A 19,550-nucleotide genomic window follows, 5' to 3' on the forward strand; every position below is an offset into this window, starting at 1 on the left:
TTTAATGTTATCATTTAATTTCTTTATTTCAAAGCCTTTCATTTACAAAGTGAGATTAAAGACTGTAACAGTGCATAATAACACAAAGAAAACCTTTCAGAGAACCGTCAACATGTCACAGAGCAATGATGCAGGTGCACAACTGAGCACACACTGAGATTAAAACCCAAACAGTATTTGTGAGGTAGCCACACGTCTGTACGGACAGCATCGATAATACTTCTCAGATCTGACCCACGGAGAATTAGTAAGGCCTTTTTCAGGACACAAACAGCAACAAGGCACAGGAGAGGGTCAGAGGTCACCTCAAAGGTTAGCTTGAGGCAGAAAACCTGCAGGCAGCTTTCTTCACAACCCTCACAAAGCCACACAATAACCTGCCAATATTTACAACAACTCAGGAGAAAGCTGTGCTCTAAGGTTTAATCACTGCAAAGATTCTTAAACACAATGACTGGATGAAATTTAGGTGGCTCCACGATCCAATTAACTCTTACCTGGATCCACATATAAACGGCAGTGTTCAAATTAGGGATAATTTACTAAAACTCAACGAATCCAAGCTGTGTAACAATGTTAAAACATGAACAAGTCTAGCTATAAAAGTTTAAAAAAGCTGCTGAGGCAAACTGAAAGAAGTGAAGCGCTCTAAACTGTCCTTAGTATTAAAAGAAACGAGACAGCAACAAGGGAAACCTGTTTATGTAACAAATCAAAACACAAAGCTCTGGAATAATAACAATAATAATAATAATAATAATAAAAAAGAATAAGTAAAACTCACAGGTAAGATAAAAATCTTTAAAAATCTCATAATTGTTGAAAAGAAAAAAACAAGTTAAAATGGTCGTGGAAAGCTACATGATTCGATTTAAAGTGACAGAAAATGAAAAGAAAAACATGCAACTATTCACATTGTTTGACAAATGCTGTTTCAGAACAGATTAAACCAATTTACAAAAAACAGAAAGTGCAACAGAAATAAAGTTAAAGGCCCAGTTCTGACTGAAAACTCAGCAAGTCAACATGTCACTTAAAATAAGAAGCTACAGTAAACGTGACTCACTGAGGTCAGAGTTTGGATCAGGAAGGAAAAGCTGCACAACCAAGACAGAAAAACTACATTTGGCTTCGAGCTGCAAACTGCTGGCAGTTTTTATCACGAGTATAAGACGCAATTAATTTAAATATTTAAGCATCTCGAGTTTAAATACAAAAAAAGCATGAAATTATATGGAAATGTAGCATCGGTGTGTAGTTCTGGTTTTACACCAGCATGATTTTATTGCATTAAAATATGAAACAGTGCTTTGATTCTGCAATATTCACCTCCTTGGATGTTTTACTCTGTTTAAAGATTTTATAAATCAATCATGATCAAGAAAATTTTACTTTTTGACAAAAAAAATAAACAAAAAAGATGTAAAAGAAAAACTGATTTTGTTAAAATAAAGACAATTAAAAAAGATCCATATTACTACAAAGTGGAAAAAATACAAATGTTGCTTTTTTATGACTGATTTGTTAAAGCAGCAATAAAACGTCCAAGGGGTGAAACCTTTTTATACCCTACACTTTTTGAATATTTTTGCTTTTGTTTCAGGATATCAAACTAAACTGAATATCAGACGAATAGAAACTCTGTAAAAACAAAATGCTGTTTTTAAGTTACTTATAGTGTTTTTTAAAAGGGGAAAAAAGAAAAACCAAACTGTTTATGAATGAAAAATAAATTTCCAAAGGGCCAGAATGTTTCTTTCAGAAATTAAATTTGAATCATTGACTCAGATTTCCTTTGATCTGAAACACTAAAATGGGAGAAACAAACATTTTCCAGTATTTTCTTTGTTTACTAACCTTAAAATAAATCATTTATTTTTAAATTCTGCCAGGAAACCTAAAAACGTGAGCATTTTGTGAACAGGTGTGCAGCCGTAATAGAATCCTGACGGACTTTGAGAAGGTTTCCAGTGAACGAGATCCGTAAAGTTTCATTGCACAGTCCGGGGTCAGATCTCAGCGGGGCAGATTTATTTATTTCTGTCAGAACTGGGCCGACAAACTGGGGAAGTATGAGCTGGAACCAACCCGTTCCCTGATTTAAATAACCTTTGTAAAGGAAGGCAAATTCACAACTTCTTATAAAGAAAACCGACTCGGAAACAATTCAACACCAAAAGGGAAAGAAGACGGATGAGCTCAAAAGGTGGCGGAGAACAAAGCTTACAGCTAAACATTTCTACTTAAACCATGTTGTGTTATGTACATGGACATCTTCTAGGTATTTAGCAATTGAACATGTAAAAAAAAATCTCGATCTGATGCTACAGATTCCCAGATGTGTCTCCTACAGCCATCACAGTAACCCTAACCCTATAAGGTGCATTAATAGGAGTCACATTTGGGCTTTAGATCGTATTTAACGTCACATCTCAGACTTTGTATCTCCGCTTGTGACCAAATATAAAACAAAAGCAGCGATTTGCTTTCGTGCATCTCTTTTAAATCATATTTTAAACTTAAATGTTGCCTTTAGACTCCTTTTTTATCCTCTCACCGCTGGGAGACATGAAGTGACGAAGGTAAAACAGAAACATATATAGTGATATATAAAAAAAAAAGCCAAATCTCAAAAGTTCAGTAAACAAGAGCAAAAAAACAACAAGAAAAGGAAGTTTTGGCTACTTGTGGTCAAGTGCAATTACTCTTGTGTGGCTGGGCTGGAGACGCTGCAGGGAGGTCACTTAGTGGATGTGCTGCTGGCAGCGGATCTGGTCCTCCGCCTGGTCCAGCAGCTCCAGCATCTCCCTGATGATGGCCTGCAGCGCGCGGCCCAGCTCCTCCCCGCTGTAAGGCTTTCCCAGAGGAGGCACGTGGATGAAGGCGGAGCGGCCGCGGCTCAGGTACAGAGACGTGTAGTAGGTGAAGTCGCAGAGGTACCTGAGAAAAGAGCAGAAAACGGGACGAAGGAAGAGATTAAATTAAACCAGGAACTGAACTGGAAGCAGCCGGGCCTGGCGCCTAAACAATAAATCAATTAATCAACATGGTAAATTAAACAAGCTCAATAACTTTGACTTGCATAATTTATCGTTTTTCTCTTTTTCTACCAAGAACTGGATGATAACAGTCTTCAGTTTGGTGATTTGGTCTCAACTGGTCTTTATTTTGAAGGACAGTTTTGTTTACAGAAACTTAATAATTCACATTATTTTTTGTTTCTATTTATTTATTGTGGATATTTAAAATATCTTCCAGTTCCATAGTTAAATATTCATCAGAATTTAAAGTTTATTGATCTGTAACAATGCATGAAAATGGTCTCAACACAACAATATTAATATTGAAATGATCAAATTAAGTCAAAACTGAACAAAAATATATACATTTTGCATTACGGTAATTTCACCCCCACTGTAGCAGGGAGTGAAATTAATTAGATAAGATAATCTTTTAATAGACGGTAAACTGCAAAAATAATTAGTTAGATATTGAAAGTTCCAGTTTTATGGATAAATGGGTAAATACATTTACTCACAGGATATTTAAAGAACTGCGTACATTTAAAATAAGCAAAAATATTGAGATTTGAAACTTAGGACTCAAAGGGATATTATTAAAGTGATAATTTTGTTGAAGCGATGCAAATTAAAACCAGTAAACTCCCATCACATTCTGGGAATAAATAGAGCAGACGAGTCGCTGCTGCTGCTCAGATCCATTCAAGGTTTTCCTTTGGGTTTGTAGCGACTCTGCTGAAGTGTGATCACAGGAACAGAAGCAAAGGTCACACTTTTATTCAAGATGCCCTATTTTTGTTGCTGCAACACATTTCACATGCAGTCAGCGTGAAATCACTTAAAATCTGCTCCAGTTACACATTTTAATGAAGGTTTGTAGAACTAGTACATGGCTTTTAAATCATAATTACTATGAAACCATGAGAGTTTAATGCTGCATCAATTTTACTACACCAATAATTATTCAAACAAGAAATAAACTGGAGTACCAAGAGAAAATCCAACATGCAAAGGCCACGATTCAAACCAGGATCCTCTCAATACCAACAGTGTTACTGGCTTCTTCCTTCACTATTGAGCTACGTCGATCTCTGGTCACAATGGGTTTTTATAACGCCTTTATTCCATTTTTGCTGCTAAAACAATTATTCCAGAATCTACAGGGTTGGACGATATGATTGAAAATTGCATCACGATATAAACGTTTCATATCAGCAGAAATGGACAGAGAACCAAAGTTACACCAAAGTAAGAGTAGAACTACTTCATCATATTTTTACTCAAGGTAAAAGGTAAAAGGTCTACTCAAGTAACAATTATCAATCATTTAATATTTAAAAAGTACATAATCAGATGAACAGGTGTCCCGATAGATCGGCCACCGATCATAATCGGCCGATTTCCGTGAAAAGTCGGTGATCGCCGATCACCATCTCTTGTTGCCGATACCGATCACCTGCATCTCATTTCGCAGCCTGCCTGTGCAGCTGGTCTCCTCTTTCCTTCACAAACGCGCAGCAACAAATGCTAAGCGATGTGGAACTATAACGCACTGAGTGAATAGGGAAGTTTGCGTGTTGCGGCGTAAAATTGAAGCACGTCAAAATGCATCAACACAACGAAGCTAATACAACATAAAAACAATGCCATACTTGACGGAGTTTGGCTACATCAAGGCTCACTGCAGTAAAAAAGACATATGGAGGATCAGATAGCAGATAAAGCAGCGCACAGCTACAAACACTCACCCGGATTAGCATGACTGTCAGAAAGCTAAACAAATAACCTGGAAAATTATTTAAGTCTTCGAGCTGCGATGTAAGACGCTGGTTCTGCTCTCGCTGTTGAACCGCTGCTCCACGCTACAAGTAGCAATATTTCAGACGGAGCGCCGCTTCTGCTCCACCTGGTAGTGACTCTCACACCGAACCTCTGTTTAAAGCTGCAGCATCTAACCTAAAAAAATACATTTTACATACGTATTAAAACTTTCGCTGTCCTAACATGAGACAGATAATCTAAAAAAAAAAATAAAAAAAATCGATCTCCTCCCTGTTCTGCATAATTACTCCGCTCAGTCAGAAACAGCCACTCAGAACTAGCAGTAATCAGCTAGCCGCCATGCTATCAGGAAGTTTTCATTCAGTAACTCAGGATTGTTTATTGTAATGGATCCTATATTTGCCTTTGAATGTTAAGTTTTATACTTCTTCCCACTGAGTGAAAAACAAAAAATGACCAAACACCCACCAGAAACAGAAACAGACCGGCAGGTTTTGTTAAAGTTTCATAAGTTTTACATTTAAAGAAACTGATTTTTCTCTTCCTTTGCCTGATTTTGTTATTTTGTAATTTACATAAATTTCTATTCTGGTCCTTAAAATACCAAAATTTCCACATAACTTTATATTGTGATCCATCTGACGATGATTTTAAAATTTTAAATGACTGATGTTTCGATCAATACTTTTTAACTAATTTCTCTATTGGCTGCTTTTTACCTTTACTTGAGTAAAAACACGTTGAAGTGGTTTTACTCTTAGTTGAGTCCATGTTCTGATTTCTCCACCAGCTCTGACGGAGACACAGAAGAAACAAAACGAGAACAAAGATCCGCTTCACCTTCCAGCATCTTTGGAGACGGTCACAGCGACTCCCAGTCCGGCTGTCGCAGTCACTCTCTTGCAGACCGACTCCATGTCAATAACTGAGTTGATACAGTCTGGGCCTCCCACAATGCAACACTGTGAGTCTGGACAGAAGCTGCTGTTGTCCAGGCCTTTGTAGCCGTGATTTCTGCCGCACTTTTCCAGCGTCACAGTGGTGGCCATCCCTGAGACTCCCACATGGACGATGAGCTGGACAAGAAACCGATTGTTAGAACCACTGAGGCGGCTTTACAGCAATGTTACTATGAGTTCATGTGGCAGAAAACAACTTAAACTGAAGCAAAATGTGTCACAGTGAATGTTGTTTCAAGGTCAAAGAGGATAATTTTGTTGAAAGCCTGAACACAGTGTTTATCCAAGAGTCTAAATTACATAAAATCTGAGTCAAAGAGACAATATGCAGCTCATATTACTTAATATGATCAGTTTCTCTGATTTTACTTTCTATAGGTTTATGTTCGAGTCAAGTCAACATTGTTCTTTTATTCTATGAACTACTGACAACATGTCTCTAAAATGTCAACAAACATTTTATTTATTTGCAGAAAATGAGAAATGGTCAAAATAATTAAAAAGATGCAGAGCTTTCAGACCTCAAATAATGCAAAGAAAACAACAATTCTGATGTTCAGAAACCAATATTAGGTGGAATAACAAGGAGGTTTTCAGTACAGTGGGCTCTTAGTTTTTCTGTCTCAGACATATTAGGGACCAAATTCAACCTTTAGAAACACGGTAATAACACGGTTATAACACCAGATGTATGTGATTTCTTCGTCTTACCCGTGGATGAAACTGCTTCCACAATGAGGGAACCAAACTCTGGACCTTCTGGTACTCTACAGGAACCTCATGTACATGCAGGTCCACATTGTTCCCCAACCCAAGTTTCTTCATTTCCTGACAAAAACAAAAACTTTACGGTTAAAGAAATTCAACAGCTGAAATAATTACTGCAAGTAACATTCTTTAACAGAAGAAAAACACATTTTTGTGCAGAAGTTCCTGAATTATTATTTTTATTTACCTTTAAAGGTGAGTCATTTGTAATATTTTAAAGCAGTTTTGAAGGTTTTTCAAAGTTATTCTTCAAAATTAAACTAATTAATTAAAGTTGCAAATAAGTTAGTTTTAGGAAGTTTATTTTTCTTCCTTAATTTATTACAGACACATCTTCAGACTCTGAGGCCGTTTCTTTTTTTAAGATACCAACTTTAGAAGATTCTGATTTTCTTTATGTACAGAAATAATAAAATATTTTTCTACTTTCAGCATAAATTTAACATGAATGTCAAAAGTTTTACATAACTCTGCAAATACAGTAAACAGAAATAATAATAAATAAAGTAAAACTAACATGAATTATAGAATGACAGCTGTGTCTAATTCTTGACTGTTTCATGTGAAATTGTTTAATCATTCATTTATTTCACCTACAAAGGAGCTGTTATGTTACAACAATAATTAATTATCTATATTTGGACTATAAATGTCTCAAGTAAAATTATTAAAATAATATGTTTTTGCATCAACATATTCTGAGTTTATCCAGTCAGGAAACGTTTAGATTTTTAGTGTCTCATCAATTCATCAAGCCGATAATCTAATAATAATGTTCATAGCAGATTTCTTGCTGCATCTTTTTAAAAATGATAAAGTTGCTGGAGTTTTCATTGACGCAACGATCATAACTTTTTAGATGAAGTATTGTTTGTTTGTTGAAACTTCTTTGGTCCATTTTCACTGTTATTTTAGGCAACCAGTTTAGAAAGACTGAGCAGAAAGAAAGAGAAAACTCCATCAAGACAGGTCAAGAGACTTTAAGACATTTTGCTGAAAATTCCCTGTTGCTTCTTTGTGCATTGATAATAAAGTCAAAGTCTGAAAAATCAAGACAAAGCATCAGCACAAAACATCAAGTTTCTTTAAATAACCGTCATGTAATTCTGTCACTGTTAGGTTTTCCTGCCAGTCCCAACAGCCACAATTTATACATATTTCTAGGCCTGTCACAATAAACAATAAATCAATTAATCGCATGATAAGTTAATAGAAACTCAATCATTTTCATTTACTTGATTTCTCGTTTTTCTCTCATTTTCCCAAAAACTGAATGATAAAAGTTATCAGTCTGGTGTTTTGGTCTCAACTATCCCTTTCTTTGAAAGATCATTTTGTTTACAGAGACTTATGATTTATTTTATTTGTTGTTTCTGTTGTTTTCTTTAATTGTTTTTGGACATTTCAAATGTCTCCCAGTTCTATTGTTTAAATGTTCATTAGAGTTAAAAGTTCATTGACCTTTGTGAATGTGCTCCTGCATTTTTATGTCATTACTATTATATTACTTGAAAATGTTCTCAAAACAACGATATTATCGTTTATCGCAATAAGTTCTGGGACATAATTTATCATGACAGGCCTACATATTTCCACCCAAAGTCTCCATTATTCATATTAAAAATATGCAATCATAGATTTAATAAGGAACAGTCTGTGTTCAATTTACAGCCAGTGGACGTTCACCTTCCCCCCGTCGTCTCGATTTAGGACAAGTCGCCGAGGTCGCTGACCCCCTCACTGGTGTTAAAGGAGGTTGGTCTGTGACCCTGCCTCAATGCGGCCTTTTGTTTGGCTCTAATATCCTTATCAAGTGCGTCTAGACACCCTGACAACCACCATCATCCCCCCACCGCGGCCCCCGACAAACAGCACGATGCAGTGTGAAGCCGGTCAGCCGGCGGCCATTAAAGCATCACATAACTGTCTGAAATACAAACATCCCCAAATGTGAACAAAAACATGCGACACGAACACGGAGGGCGTTACAAGCGTTAAGTGTCGCTAAGGAGAGAAATGCTAGACTTTACTTTCAGTTTCTCTCTCTACGTCTTTATGGTTAAACATATAATATTATTTATGAGGCTGAACACAACAAACAGATGAAGGAAATACCTGCACTGCTACCCAGCTGGCGTTGACAGTGTGTTCTCCAAATGGTCCAAAACCTGCAAGAGACCCAATGTTTACTTTACTCAAGATTACGATCAAGAGTATGTGTAAAAGTAAAAAAAAAAAAAATTTTCTTCATTATATTCATGCAGAGAAAATGTGATGACTCAGTTTAATTTGTAAGAATTTAGTGCTGAGCTGCAAATAAAAACAAGCCTGTCATTAAACAAAAAAGTGAAAAATAGACACACTTTCCTGCAGAGCATGAGTAATTATCGCCACTTCATGCAGAGCATCATAAAGACTGAAGAAAAATGTCTGGACAGCTAATGGCTGTTCAGCCAGGCTTGTTTATGTAGGGATATACGACTGATCCCCCCCCCCCTGCTCCTTCTCCTCCACCCGTCCCGGGGTCAGCGGGTCCCTGGGGGTTGGGTGGAGAAAGGATCAGTCTGTCTGACAGGCTGCTGAAAAGGAGCAGAGCGAGGGGCCAGCAGCTGCCAGCCGGCCCACTATTGTGCAGGAACTGTTCCCAGGCAATCTACACATCCAGCGCTTCGGACGGGGCTGCGAGTCTCTGCACTCTTTTGTGTCTGACTGCACAAAATCTCAGTCTGGAGCTCCTGTGTGAAGGCAACAGTCAGGACTGTACTTTGTGCAGCTGGGAAGCACTGACTTAACATAGCGAGATATGACATCACACCTCGCAAATTTAGTTTTTCTAAAAAATAATCATAAAAACATGTTTTCATTGATCAAAACTGGTAATATTTTAGAATAAGTTTGTTATTTATTGATGGAAAAGATATTAATATATTTGATAACTAGAAGCAAGAAGGATTTCACTGCTTTTTAAGTGAAACAATAAACATAAGAAGAAATATTTTACACATAAAGTAGACATAGTAGAAATATAAAAGCTCTGGAACATTATTGGGCTGCTAATTAATTAATTAGAGATCTAATGAGGAGACAGAGCCTCACTCTTTAAAAGCAAATAAAATCAAAATATAAACAGTTATAAATAAGGTAAAAACATAATTAAATGTATAAATGTATCAGGAAAACTTTGAAATACAATAAAATGCACATTTTTCTTTTTCTTTTGCTGTCAATAGATATTAATAACTATTAATGAATAATAATAAATTATTTTATTTTAGACCAACAGAATAAGTTACTGTTTAAAACTCGAGATAACGTAGGTTAAAAAATATATTACGTTTAAAGACACAATCCATAAACAATACAAGAAAAACAACACTGATTTAAGAAAAACAACAAGCAATTATTAATTTACGTTAGAAAACAAATTATTTCGTAAAGTCTTTTGTGCTGTCAAAATGATAAGATGCTCAGCAGCTGTGTATTAAAAGCATGTGAGTAACTCTGCAAAGTGAGCAACAAAGCGTTTCTTTCAGGGCACAAGTGCAGCTCAGAACAACCTGACGCCATTAAGGGCAGAGCAGCTGTCATCTTCTCCAACTTTTCTGTTACTTCATTCACTCCCGGGAGCACGACAACAACAGCGCCGAAACGGGACACCGACCTGTCACCACCACAGTCCGGCTGCTGTTATCCATCGCCTGAAATGTCGCCTAGAATCCGTCGCTTCTTCTCGGTTCGTAAACTGAAGCAGATCCCCGCAGAGAGTCGAAGCCCCCCCTAAGCTGACGGCTCCTTCTGCCACAATCAGAGAAAACTAGCCCGTTCTCCTTCATTCTACGTGGTGCGTGGAACACAACGTCATGACGTTGACGTGAAACGCTCTTCTTCTGTGTCTCGTTAGCGGTTGGTAAACTAGCTGCTGATGCACTTACCGCCACCAAGTGAATTCTTGTTTTCAGAACGTGTTATAATGTTTTTTTGCAGAATGTTTTTTTTGCTGTAAAATGTGTATTAAATTGTAACAGTGCTGTTTTAAAAGTATTTCTTCTTTTTTAACGGTCTTTGCTGTGCAACTATTCAACGAGATACACTGAAAGCTATTTCATCCATTAGATAAGACGCAAAATAACTCAACACAAAGCCGTTGAAGATGCACGTTTTCAGCAGCAGGGGGCAGCACTATAAGATATGGTCCGTTAATATTAGGCGGCGAAGAAGAAGTGTAGGTGGGAAAAGCCGTGTTATTCATCTCAACAGACAAGAAATAGAAACAACTATAATCATAATGGTGAGTAACGATTAAGTCTGATCGGTTGCTTCTTTTATTTATCTTAAATGCAAATCGTAAGCTTGACTGACAGAAACAAAGTTTACAGGTTTGTAAACCAAGAAACTGTTGAGCCGACAGCTAACAGATGTTAGCATATGTGGTTAAATGAGGTCTTCGTTACTCAAATAAGTATTTTATGGGTTAGAAACTTGTCTCGTAATTTTATAAATATTCATACTTTGTTCTATGAAGGTCATGTTTGTCGTTGATACTGTAATATTTCTTTCTATGACTCGTTGGATACTAATGGACAACGTGTTTGCTGCGGATAAGACAGCGGTTGCTTTGATTGCGCTTTATGAAAATATAAACTATGTATTTGTGTTATTTTTCAGCTTCCATTGTCTTTGTTGAAAACTGCCCAGAACCATCCCATGGTGAGGAGACACACCGACTCCTAAATCATTCAGTTTTAATGCTTATAACCCACAGATATGAGTACAATGTCGTTTGTGAAGCACGTGTTATGATGTGTTTGGCACAAACAACTTATCAGGCTGATCCATCCTATGAACTGTAGTGTCTTCTGTGCTAAGGACTGATAATTACTTATTTATATGATGACTTGTTCTGTTTTCCAGCTGGTTGAGCTTAAGAATGGGGAAACCTACAACGGCCACCTGGTGAGCTGCGACAACTGGATGAACATCAACCTGAGAGAAGTCATCTGTACATCCAGGGTAAAGCCGTGGTCAATATCACCTTCTAATGTGTCCAGATTAAATATGCTTTTTAAGATGACTTAAAGCATATCTGAGCTACAGGGAGCCAGAGGAAGGATTCTAGGACTGGGGTGATGTGCTCTATCTTCCTGGTCTTGGTCAGAACACCAGCAGCAGCGTTCTGGATCAGCTACAGCTAATTGATTATTTTTAGGCAGTCCTGTGAAGACAGTCTTACAGTAATCAATGTGACATCTGTGAATTTCTCAATATATTGTTGGGACATTAGTTCTTTAATCCTGGAAATGTTCTTCGGGTGATAGAAGGCCGACTTTGCAACTGTCTTTATGCGTCTCTGTTAAACCTATAAGACGGATAGCAGGGAAAATCCAGGAGGTTTTGGTAAAAGACATGCAAAAAGCATCATCTTTAAATCAAGAAACTATGGTGTGTCATATGTTTAGGCTAAAGCTTTTTGTAAATTGTTTCTTCATCCTAAAATCCTTCCTGTTTTTGAACTTGATTCTACCATTTTTCTTGGGATTTTTTTTTTTTTTAAGTTTAAGATGTTGAACTGAATGAAGCTTTTTTCTGGAATATTGATAGAAAATTGATTAAAAGAGCAGATGAAGTTTCAGAAAGGTTAAAAGAGGTTTAATATTTGACTTGAAATCACCTTAAAATACCAAATAAACTCTGTTCCTTTGTAACAATTGTTCTTAAGAATTCCTAGCAGTCGTTATTTTCATCATTACTCATTCTTTGTCCTGTTTCATAGAGGCTTTCAGTCCTCAATGACTAAATTATCGACACTCATTTCCCCCACAGGATGGAGACAAGTTCTGGAGGATGCCAGAGTGCTACATCCGAGGAAGCACGATCAAGTACCTGCGAATCCCCGATGAGATCATCGACATGGTGAAGGAGGAGGTGGTGTCGAAGGGACGCGGGCGCGGCGGCGCCCAGCAGAACAAGCAGCAGGGCAAAGGAAGAGGAGGACCCGGCCGAGGTGAACAGAACCACTTCCTGTTTGTTTCCTCTGATAAAAGTGCTGCTCAAACCTTCCACAGTTAAATCTCCTGGCTTGTTTTGCTCCTAGAGGAGATTAGCTGTCAGTTTAAACACATGTCGATCGTCTGATTTGCAGGTGTGTTTGGCGGCCGCGGCAGAGGGATGTCCGGTCCTGGGCGGGGCCAGCAGCCGCCGACCGATAAGAAAACAGGCAAAGCTCAGGGAATGAAGAACCAGCACTGACCCAAGCAGCCCGTTAGCTGAGCGGTTCCTGATACATTCATCACAGAAGCTGTGCTGATTGTACAAATTTTTTTTTATTTGTCTCATCTTTACAAATTTCTGTCAAAAGGTGGAGGAATATCCACCTGTTGGGTTGTGAACAACTTAGCTCTGATTTTTTCATGATGTAGAAAGTGTCCAGTCTGTGCGAATATATTTTTAAATGTCTTTTTATTTACTTTAGTTGTGCATTTGATATGATGACATCAGGAGAAACGTCAGACTGGGAGCTGAAAGGATTTAGCTCCTGATCTTTAGTTAAAAACATTTTCAAGGTGATGCATGAAAAGATTCTCATATTCTTCATATGGAAATGAAAAAGTCCAACATATGTTGAGTTTTCTTTTATTTTTCTAACAACACATTATTGTAATTTATGTACAGAAGAACGTGAGAATAAAAATGTTTTGAAAGCAGTTTATATTTTCTGAAAATATATTTTTTTCAATAATGGTTTAATTTACAAATCTGAGGTACTTTAGCATCTTTTCATCTGGGTCTAAATAATTGGTTTTCAAGGTTTTATTTTGAAACTAAAAGAATGAAAGAATAAACTCCAAATCAAAGTTACAATATTTATTTACACCAAATATACATTGAGAATTCTTTATTCTAGAAATAAAATATTGGGCTGATTTAAAATGTAACCAGAGTTTAAATTTGTGTCAACTGCAAGGCAAAATGAAATGATTTGATCTGAAGTTTGAAGACAATCTGGAGGGTTTATAAATTAAAATCTCACTCGCTATCAGTCAAACTCATCCATATTCACAGAAACAAAATATTTAAATCTGCTGACAGAATCTAAAGTTTTTCACTGTTTTACAATAAAACATTACATCTCACCAATTAAAAAGATCACCAAGCAGTCAAGATTATTTTTGATGATTTTAATTCCAGTGAGTACAATCACAACAAAAAAATTCACTTGTAGGCAAAACAGTTGATTTTTTTCTCCCAAAGACACTTTATTAATCACATAATGGTTCAACAGTGAAGCTAAAATAGTAAATTAAAAGTAATTATCCAAGAATAAAAAGTATTTTAAAAGTACCCTTACAAACATAACTTTCCTCAACAGTTCTTGAGTTTATAATCTATGTGAAATTCAGCACTTAGTCATTTTCATAGCAAAATGTTAACATATTTATGGTTAAAGCATAATTGTCTCCACAAAGAAAAATAAACGCATTAGAATATTCAAACAAATAACTTCAGCTTGAAAATAGATAACTTAAAATGTTTCTAAGCTGTTTTACTGCGTCTCATCTGACTTCTCTGATTCATTGTTTTAATCCTCGGATACAAACATCGTAAAATAAGAATAAAAACATAATTTATCACATGAAGCACATTGATAAGATCATTTCACATATCTGCACTTATGTCTTGCTTAATAAATGGGAATAAATTCAGTAGAATAGTAAATGTTCAAGTAAAAGAAAAAAACTTTGTATTTTTATTATTTAAATCTTAAATACACAATCCCAAATTCTTCTGATATTTAAGTCTTCTAAATAAATCATTCAAAAAAGTAAATGTTTAAAACAAGTAAAGACATTTTTAAGTATATGTTTGATATAAAACACAGCAATATTGTATTAATATGAGAATGTTAAGCTAGAACATGCCTCTTTACTTAAGATGTTTTAATACATGGAAAAAAGACAGCAAATATTTAAGTTAAAAAAGAAAACCCTCTTATTTTTAGAATTTCAAATCTTAATAAATCAAAAAATATGCAACATTTTTCTAAAATGTAAGTTTTGTAAATAATTAAATCATTTAAAAAATGTAAATGTGTTTAAAACAAGTAAAAGTAATTTATTGTATTTGTAAGAGCATTTAAGCTGAAAACATATCTGTACTTAAACTATGTTGTTTAATAAATGGAAAAAAATCATAACAGCAAATATTTAAGTAAAAAAAAGAAAAAAATGTTCTTATCATTTCGAATCTTAAATCAAAAATATGCCAAATTTTTCTCAAATTTAAGTCTTAGGTATAACTTGTTTAAACAATGTAAATGTATTTAAAACAAGTAAAAAAATTTCTTAAACCATCAGTTTCACTATAATAAACATGAATATTGAATATTGTACCGATAAGAGCACTTAAATTTAAAAACATATCTGAACTTAAAAATGTTTTTAAAAAATGGAAAAAATTCAACAGCATAGCAAATATTTAAGTAAAAATAAGAAAAACCATTGTTTTTTAAAAATTCATTTCAAATCTTAATTTGTCATCCCTGCTTTATGACACACAATAATCAGAGAATAAAATATTGAACTAATAAAATTTTTAAAAGAATAAAAGCATTAATAACATGAACTAATGCATGATAAACCAGCTGAGATAATTTTGTTCATGATTAGTTAAAAGTAAATTATACTTATAATTACTGTCATACAGTGACAAAAAATACTGGAAAAGCCTACAGATGTCTTAAAAAGTTTCTTCGTTCAACAAAACAACAAGAAATAATTTCAGCAGTCGCCTCATCCCTCCTTCATCCACTCCTGTTTAGACGTGACGACATATTTCCAAGCCTCCAGAACCTGGGAAAGCTGCAGATTTTCATGGAAGTTTTCCTCCACATACTGAGGAATCTCCTCTTTTTTCTCATCCATGTAGATCTGCATCGACTCTTTCACACTATGAAAACAATATCAGGTAAAAATCACATTTATTTCTCAAGTCTATCAAAAGCAAAAGCTTAAGAAACCCAAGCAGGCAATTTTTTTAAACCAAATCTAGAAAAAAGCTGGAAAAACAATGATATTAAACCTAGCTGTGTGTCTTTTACCTCCATTCCGGGTTGTACCGATCAGTGACGTGAGGACGGCTCAGAACCAGCAGGATGAACTCGTGCATCTCCAGCAGCCATTGTCCAGCGTTTCCACGAGACATGAAGCCTTTCAGCTCAGCCTTGTTTTCTTCAGTCAGCAGCTCCTTATACTCTTTTGGATGCTCAAAAAACGGATCCTTCATATACAAACATCAAGCAGAGGCATATTTATTCTGGTCTACTTAGAAGGCATGTGGATTAAAAAAATACGCTGTAATGAATTGCCTTAAACCTTAAAACACATCAACCTAAAGTGACAAACTATAGCTTAGTGCCATACATTTTGGTTGTTTAATTCACTTTTTAAAAGTAGTATTAATAGAAACATTATAGTACAGATTTAACTAATGTAGACTTTAATGACATTACAGTAAGATAAGCACGTACCCTTTTAAGAGGCAGCAGGTTTTCAGATTTGAGGGAGGAGAGAAGTTGCCAAAGGAAGACACAATGTTCCAGGTTACATTTCCTCAGAGCCTGAAGAAAACACACAGTTAATGCAAACATGGCACTTTAAGTCTAAATAATTTAAATAAATAATGGTGTCATTTTTATATTATTTTTGCAGATTTTGATGATATATAAATAAAAAGACAGCATCGGTCTGTCTGTCTCTGCCAGATGTGCCTACCTTCAGTATGTGCTCATCAATGTTCTGGTCCATCTTTAATTTGTCGTGGAGGTAAGTGACCAGTGGCATACTGGGGTCACCACCAGTCATTGACAGGAATCCCAGTAGTAGATCGACAATCTTCAGCGCTTCACACACATCACTTAACGAGTCGAGCTCTCTGGATATTCTGTTCCGGGTCATCTTGGTAGGTAAGACCTGACAGAAAAACCATCCATCAACATCCTGGCCACATAATCATGAATTAACTGCGTGTGTATTGTGGGTGCATGTATAGAAAAGCTTGTGTTAATGGAGTTAAGATGTATTTTTATCTACGTCTGTTTAATATAACTATGCACATAAAAACATTTGGTAGAACCTTTACTGACATAGAAAAGCAGAGGGCTTCTGACAAAATTTTGTAAATTTTAATATATTTTTATTTATGTACTTTTTGGCTTTAAATTATATTTATTTTATTACATTTGAACTTACTTATTTACATACTTTGAAAGCAGTGTGAAGCGCTTTGTGGTCTTCTGGACTTGATAAAGTGCTATACAAGTACAGGTCTTTATTTAATATTTTAATTTTAACTAACCTTCCACTTATTTCCCAACTTACTCTTACTCACTAACATACTTCATTTTACTCATGTCTACTGTAACTAGATCACTCGCTTATCGTTACTCATGTTCAATTTTACCAAATTAGCTTTAAGTTCTTACTGAGTTTAGTGATCCACTTATCTTCAATTACCTATTTATTGTATATATACACCTACTTCATTTTAATATTATTCTTAATTATCTACTAATTCAATTATTGATACTAAATCACTGACTTCTACTGACTTCTGTTTACATTCTTGTTGACGTTCAGTAACTAACTTACCTTTAATAAATTACTTTTCATACTTATTTACTTATTTGTTTTCTAATCTATTTATCTTCTATCTATTCTACCCACAACTTTTGCTTAATGATCTAATTTGATTTATTTACTTATAACTGTTCACTTATTTCTTTATACTTAGTTACTTTTTACCTTTTTATTATTATTTACTTTTACTTACTGTTAATTGTTTTAACTGAAATTGCTGATAAGTTCATAAGAAGGAAATAAAAAGTTACATCTATAGATATAATTCAGTTTATTAATAAATCTGTAAAATACAGCTTTAAATTATATTTTTGTTGTTTATTACACTAACTACAGAAAATGATTTTTGTTTTGTAAATCAAACTGGACAGTTTAAAAACTACCTGTGGGATTTTTCCTTTAATAGCTTTGAAAATGGACTCATAGTCTTTGCCTTGTGCGTTGATCAGAGTGGGAATTCCCTGAAGAAAAAACAGACAGTTTAGAGATGAAGTAAGAAATATACCAAGGTGAGCAAAGAAACGCTTCATGTCTCACTTATAGTATATAAATTTGTTGTTTCTTGACTTATTCTGCTGACTCACAGTTCGGGTGATGAGAGGTTTTTCCTGTAAGAAGCGTGTGAGGATCTGTTGCTGGATGCGCGGCAGGTCGTATTCGGATATCGTCTCTTGGCCGCGCTGCAGGCTGTACTGGCAGTTGGACAGAACCAGAGGCAGCAGATCTTTCTCCACATCGTAGCTGATCACATGCTCATCCATCAGGTCTGCAATAGCAACCTTGTAGCTGTGTTTGAGAAATAAAACGTAAATTAAGATGTTCTGCTTTCTGTTGTCCAAAACAAGAACAAAGCAACAGAAACAGATTAAACTTGTTCGTTATAAATAAAGTTTTGTGACACTGTAAACTTTGTTTTCAGTAGCTCTGAGGTGTAGCGATAAACAGGTTTTGTACCTGGGTTCCTCTCCAGAGTGGCGGTGAACAGCGTTCACCAGCTCATTCTGCAGGGTCACCAGGTAGCTGACCAGGCCGGTGGCACACAGTCCTGGACCCTGACGCCGGGGCAGGAGGTACTGCAGGGGGCTGCTCAAGTCCAGATCGGTACTGCAAAATTCCTCCGGGATTTTTAGCTCATCTGTTTTTTAGGAAGAGAGAACAGGTGATATTATATTACCGATACAACAACAAGCAGTTATTTTTTTAAAAGTGAGAATCAATCTAAATATATTCAAATCTTCAATTTGTGCACATTGAAACATTTTAAGTTGGTGCCTTTATTCAGCAGGCAATGGGAGAGAGGCGTGGTACATCCTGCACAGATCACTGGTTCATCACAGGAAATAATAACAATATATATCATGACAGACATGTGACCAACATCAATAATACATCTGATAGAATTTTCAATAATTTCACTGAACTTTGGTCTTGAGTTGCATGGCAGTAAACAGTTTTAAAATATTTTACCTTCTGTTTAAGTTTATCTTCTGAGCACAGAAGACATCAATAAAAATACAAAAAAATATTATTTTCAATCTACCTTCCAAATATAAACCAGAATACAATAGAAAATGTTTTACTTACTGGTTGTTACATGGACTCTTAGCAGGTTCCACGTTTGGAGGAATATTTTGATGTGTTTTTCATACCATGACCTCATCTGTGAGCCTGAACGGTTGGAAAGAATAAAAGTAATTCACTAAGATTTAAAGACAGCAGTCCAATAAATTACTCTGTACACCTGAGTATTATCAAAAGATTTGCTCTATGATATTTAAAATTACCTTTTTGATTTTGTAAGAAATCAGAAATGGAACCATCAATTTGTTCAGAGGCGTTCTGGTACTTTTTCACCAAACGGTTCTGCAACGTTACGATATCTGGCAAAAACATAATTTGACGATATTCTGTCTCCTGAAAGAACAAAAAGTGGTTCTAGTCATTTACTTTTATCCTACATCCTTGGTCATTTCTAATTTTAATCTTAGAACTTGCTGTCAAAATGACTATTATCACTAGAGAACTGTATTTCAAATTAATTATTAGACTGCTTTGCACATTGTCTTTATGCACAATTCAACAAAGGAGACACTAACGCTACAATCCAAACTACTTCAAAACGATTGTGAATTGCTAAAATCCCTAAACTGTAATTTCATAATTTGAAATAAGACAACACTAATTTACAAGTAACTTTTCAGCAAGATATAACAGCTTTTTTTTCATTCAATAATTCCTTAAGGGGTTAATATTAATTAAAAAGTTCCGGTTCCACTGGCAGATTATTTCACTTGAAACAATACATTTCCCCATGAGTGAAATAGTCTGTTAGTGGAATTAGTGATTAAAAATTAAGGAACTATTGACTTAAAAAAAGCGCCTGTATCTTG

General features: G+C 35.4%; 3 protein-coding genes across 3 annotated transcripts in view; 1 reads left to right on the forward strand and 2 right to left on the reverse strand.

The window, feature by feature from the left end:
• LOC103463334 (pyroglutamyl-peptidase 1) lies at window positions 1-10,370 on the reverse strand. The gene is made up of 5 exons (XM_008406618.3): window positions 10,191-10,370; window positions 8,645-8,697; window positions 6,473-6,589; window positions 5,643-5,878; window positions 1-2,940 (listed from the first exon to the last, which is right to left on the reverse strand). The coding sequence occupies exons 1-5, from the start codon at window positions 10,222-10,224 to the stop codon at window positions 2,745-2,747; spliced, it is 636 nt and encodes a 211-aa protein (XP_008404840.1). The 5' UTR covers window positions 10,225-10,370; the 3' UTR covers window positions 1-2,744.
• Window positions 10,371-10,664: 294 nt separating this feature from the next.
• On the forward strand, window positions 10,665-13,230 carry lsm4 (LSM4 homolog, U6 small nuclear RNA and mRNA degradation associated). Its single transcript, XM_008406614.3, has 5 exons — window positions 10,665-10,817; window positions 11,195-11,236; window positions 11,441-11,539; window positions 12,350-12,530; window positions 12,669-13,230. The coding sequence occupies exons 1-5, from the start codon at window positions 10,680-10,682 to the stop codon at window positions 12,773-12,775; spliced, it is 567 nt and encodes a 188-aa protein (XP_008404836.1). The 5' UTR covers window positions 10,665-10,679; the 3' UTR covers window positions 12,776-13,230.
• Window positions 13,231-13,689: 459 nt separating this feature from the next.
• LOC103463329 (E3 ubiquitin-protein ligase rnf213-alpha-like) overlaps window positions 13,690-19,550 on the reverse strand; it is a 42,954-nt gene continuing 37,093 nt past the window's right edge. Inside the window, exons 46-54 of the mRNA XM_017304566.2 lie at window positions 18,945-19,074; window positions 18,745-18,828; window positions 18,115-18,295; window positions 17,745-17,946; window positions 17,544-17,621; window positions 16,297-16,494; window positions 16,053-16,142; window positions 15,624-15,802; window positions 13,690-15,472 (exon numbers count right to left, since the gene is read on the reverse strand). Of these exons, the coding sequence (XP_017160055.2) occupies window positions 15,316-15,472; window positions 15,624-15,802; window positions 16,053-16,142; window positions 16,297-16,494; window positions 17,544-17,621; window positions 17,745-17,946; window positions 18,115-18,295; window positions 18,745-18,828; window positions 18,945-19,074 (1,299 nt within the window). The 3' untranslated portion in view covers window positions 13,690-15,315. The remainder of the gene's footprint in view (window positions 15,473-15,623; window positions 15,803-16,052; window positions 16,143-16,296; window positions 16,495-17,543; window positions 17,622-17,744; window positions 17,947-18,114; window positions 18,296-18,744; window positions 18,829-18,944; window positions 19,075-19,550) is intronic.

Source organism: Poecilia reticulata, chromosome 4 (genome assembly GCF_904066995.2).
Source record: "Poecilia reticulata chromosome 4, P_reticulata-male-v2, whole genome shotgun sequence".
NCBI classification, from domain to species: Eukaryota; Metazoa; Chordata; class Actinopteri; order Cyprinodontiformes; family Poeciliidae; genus Poecilia; species Poecilia reticulata.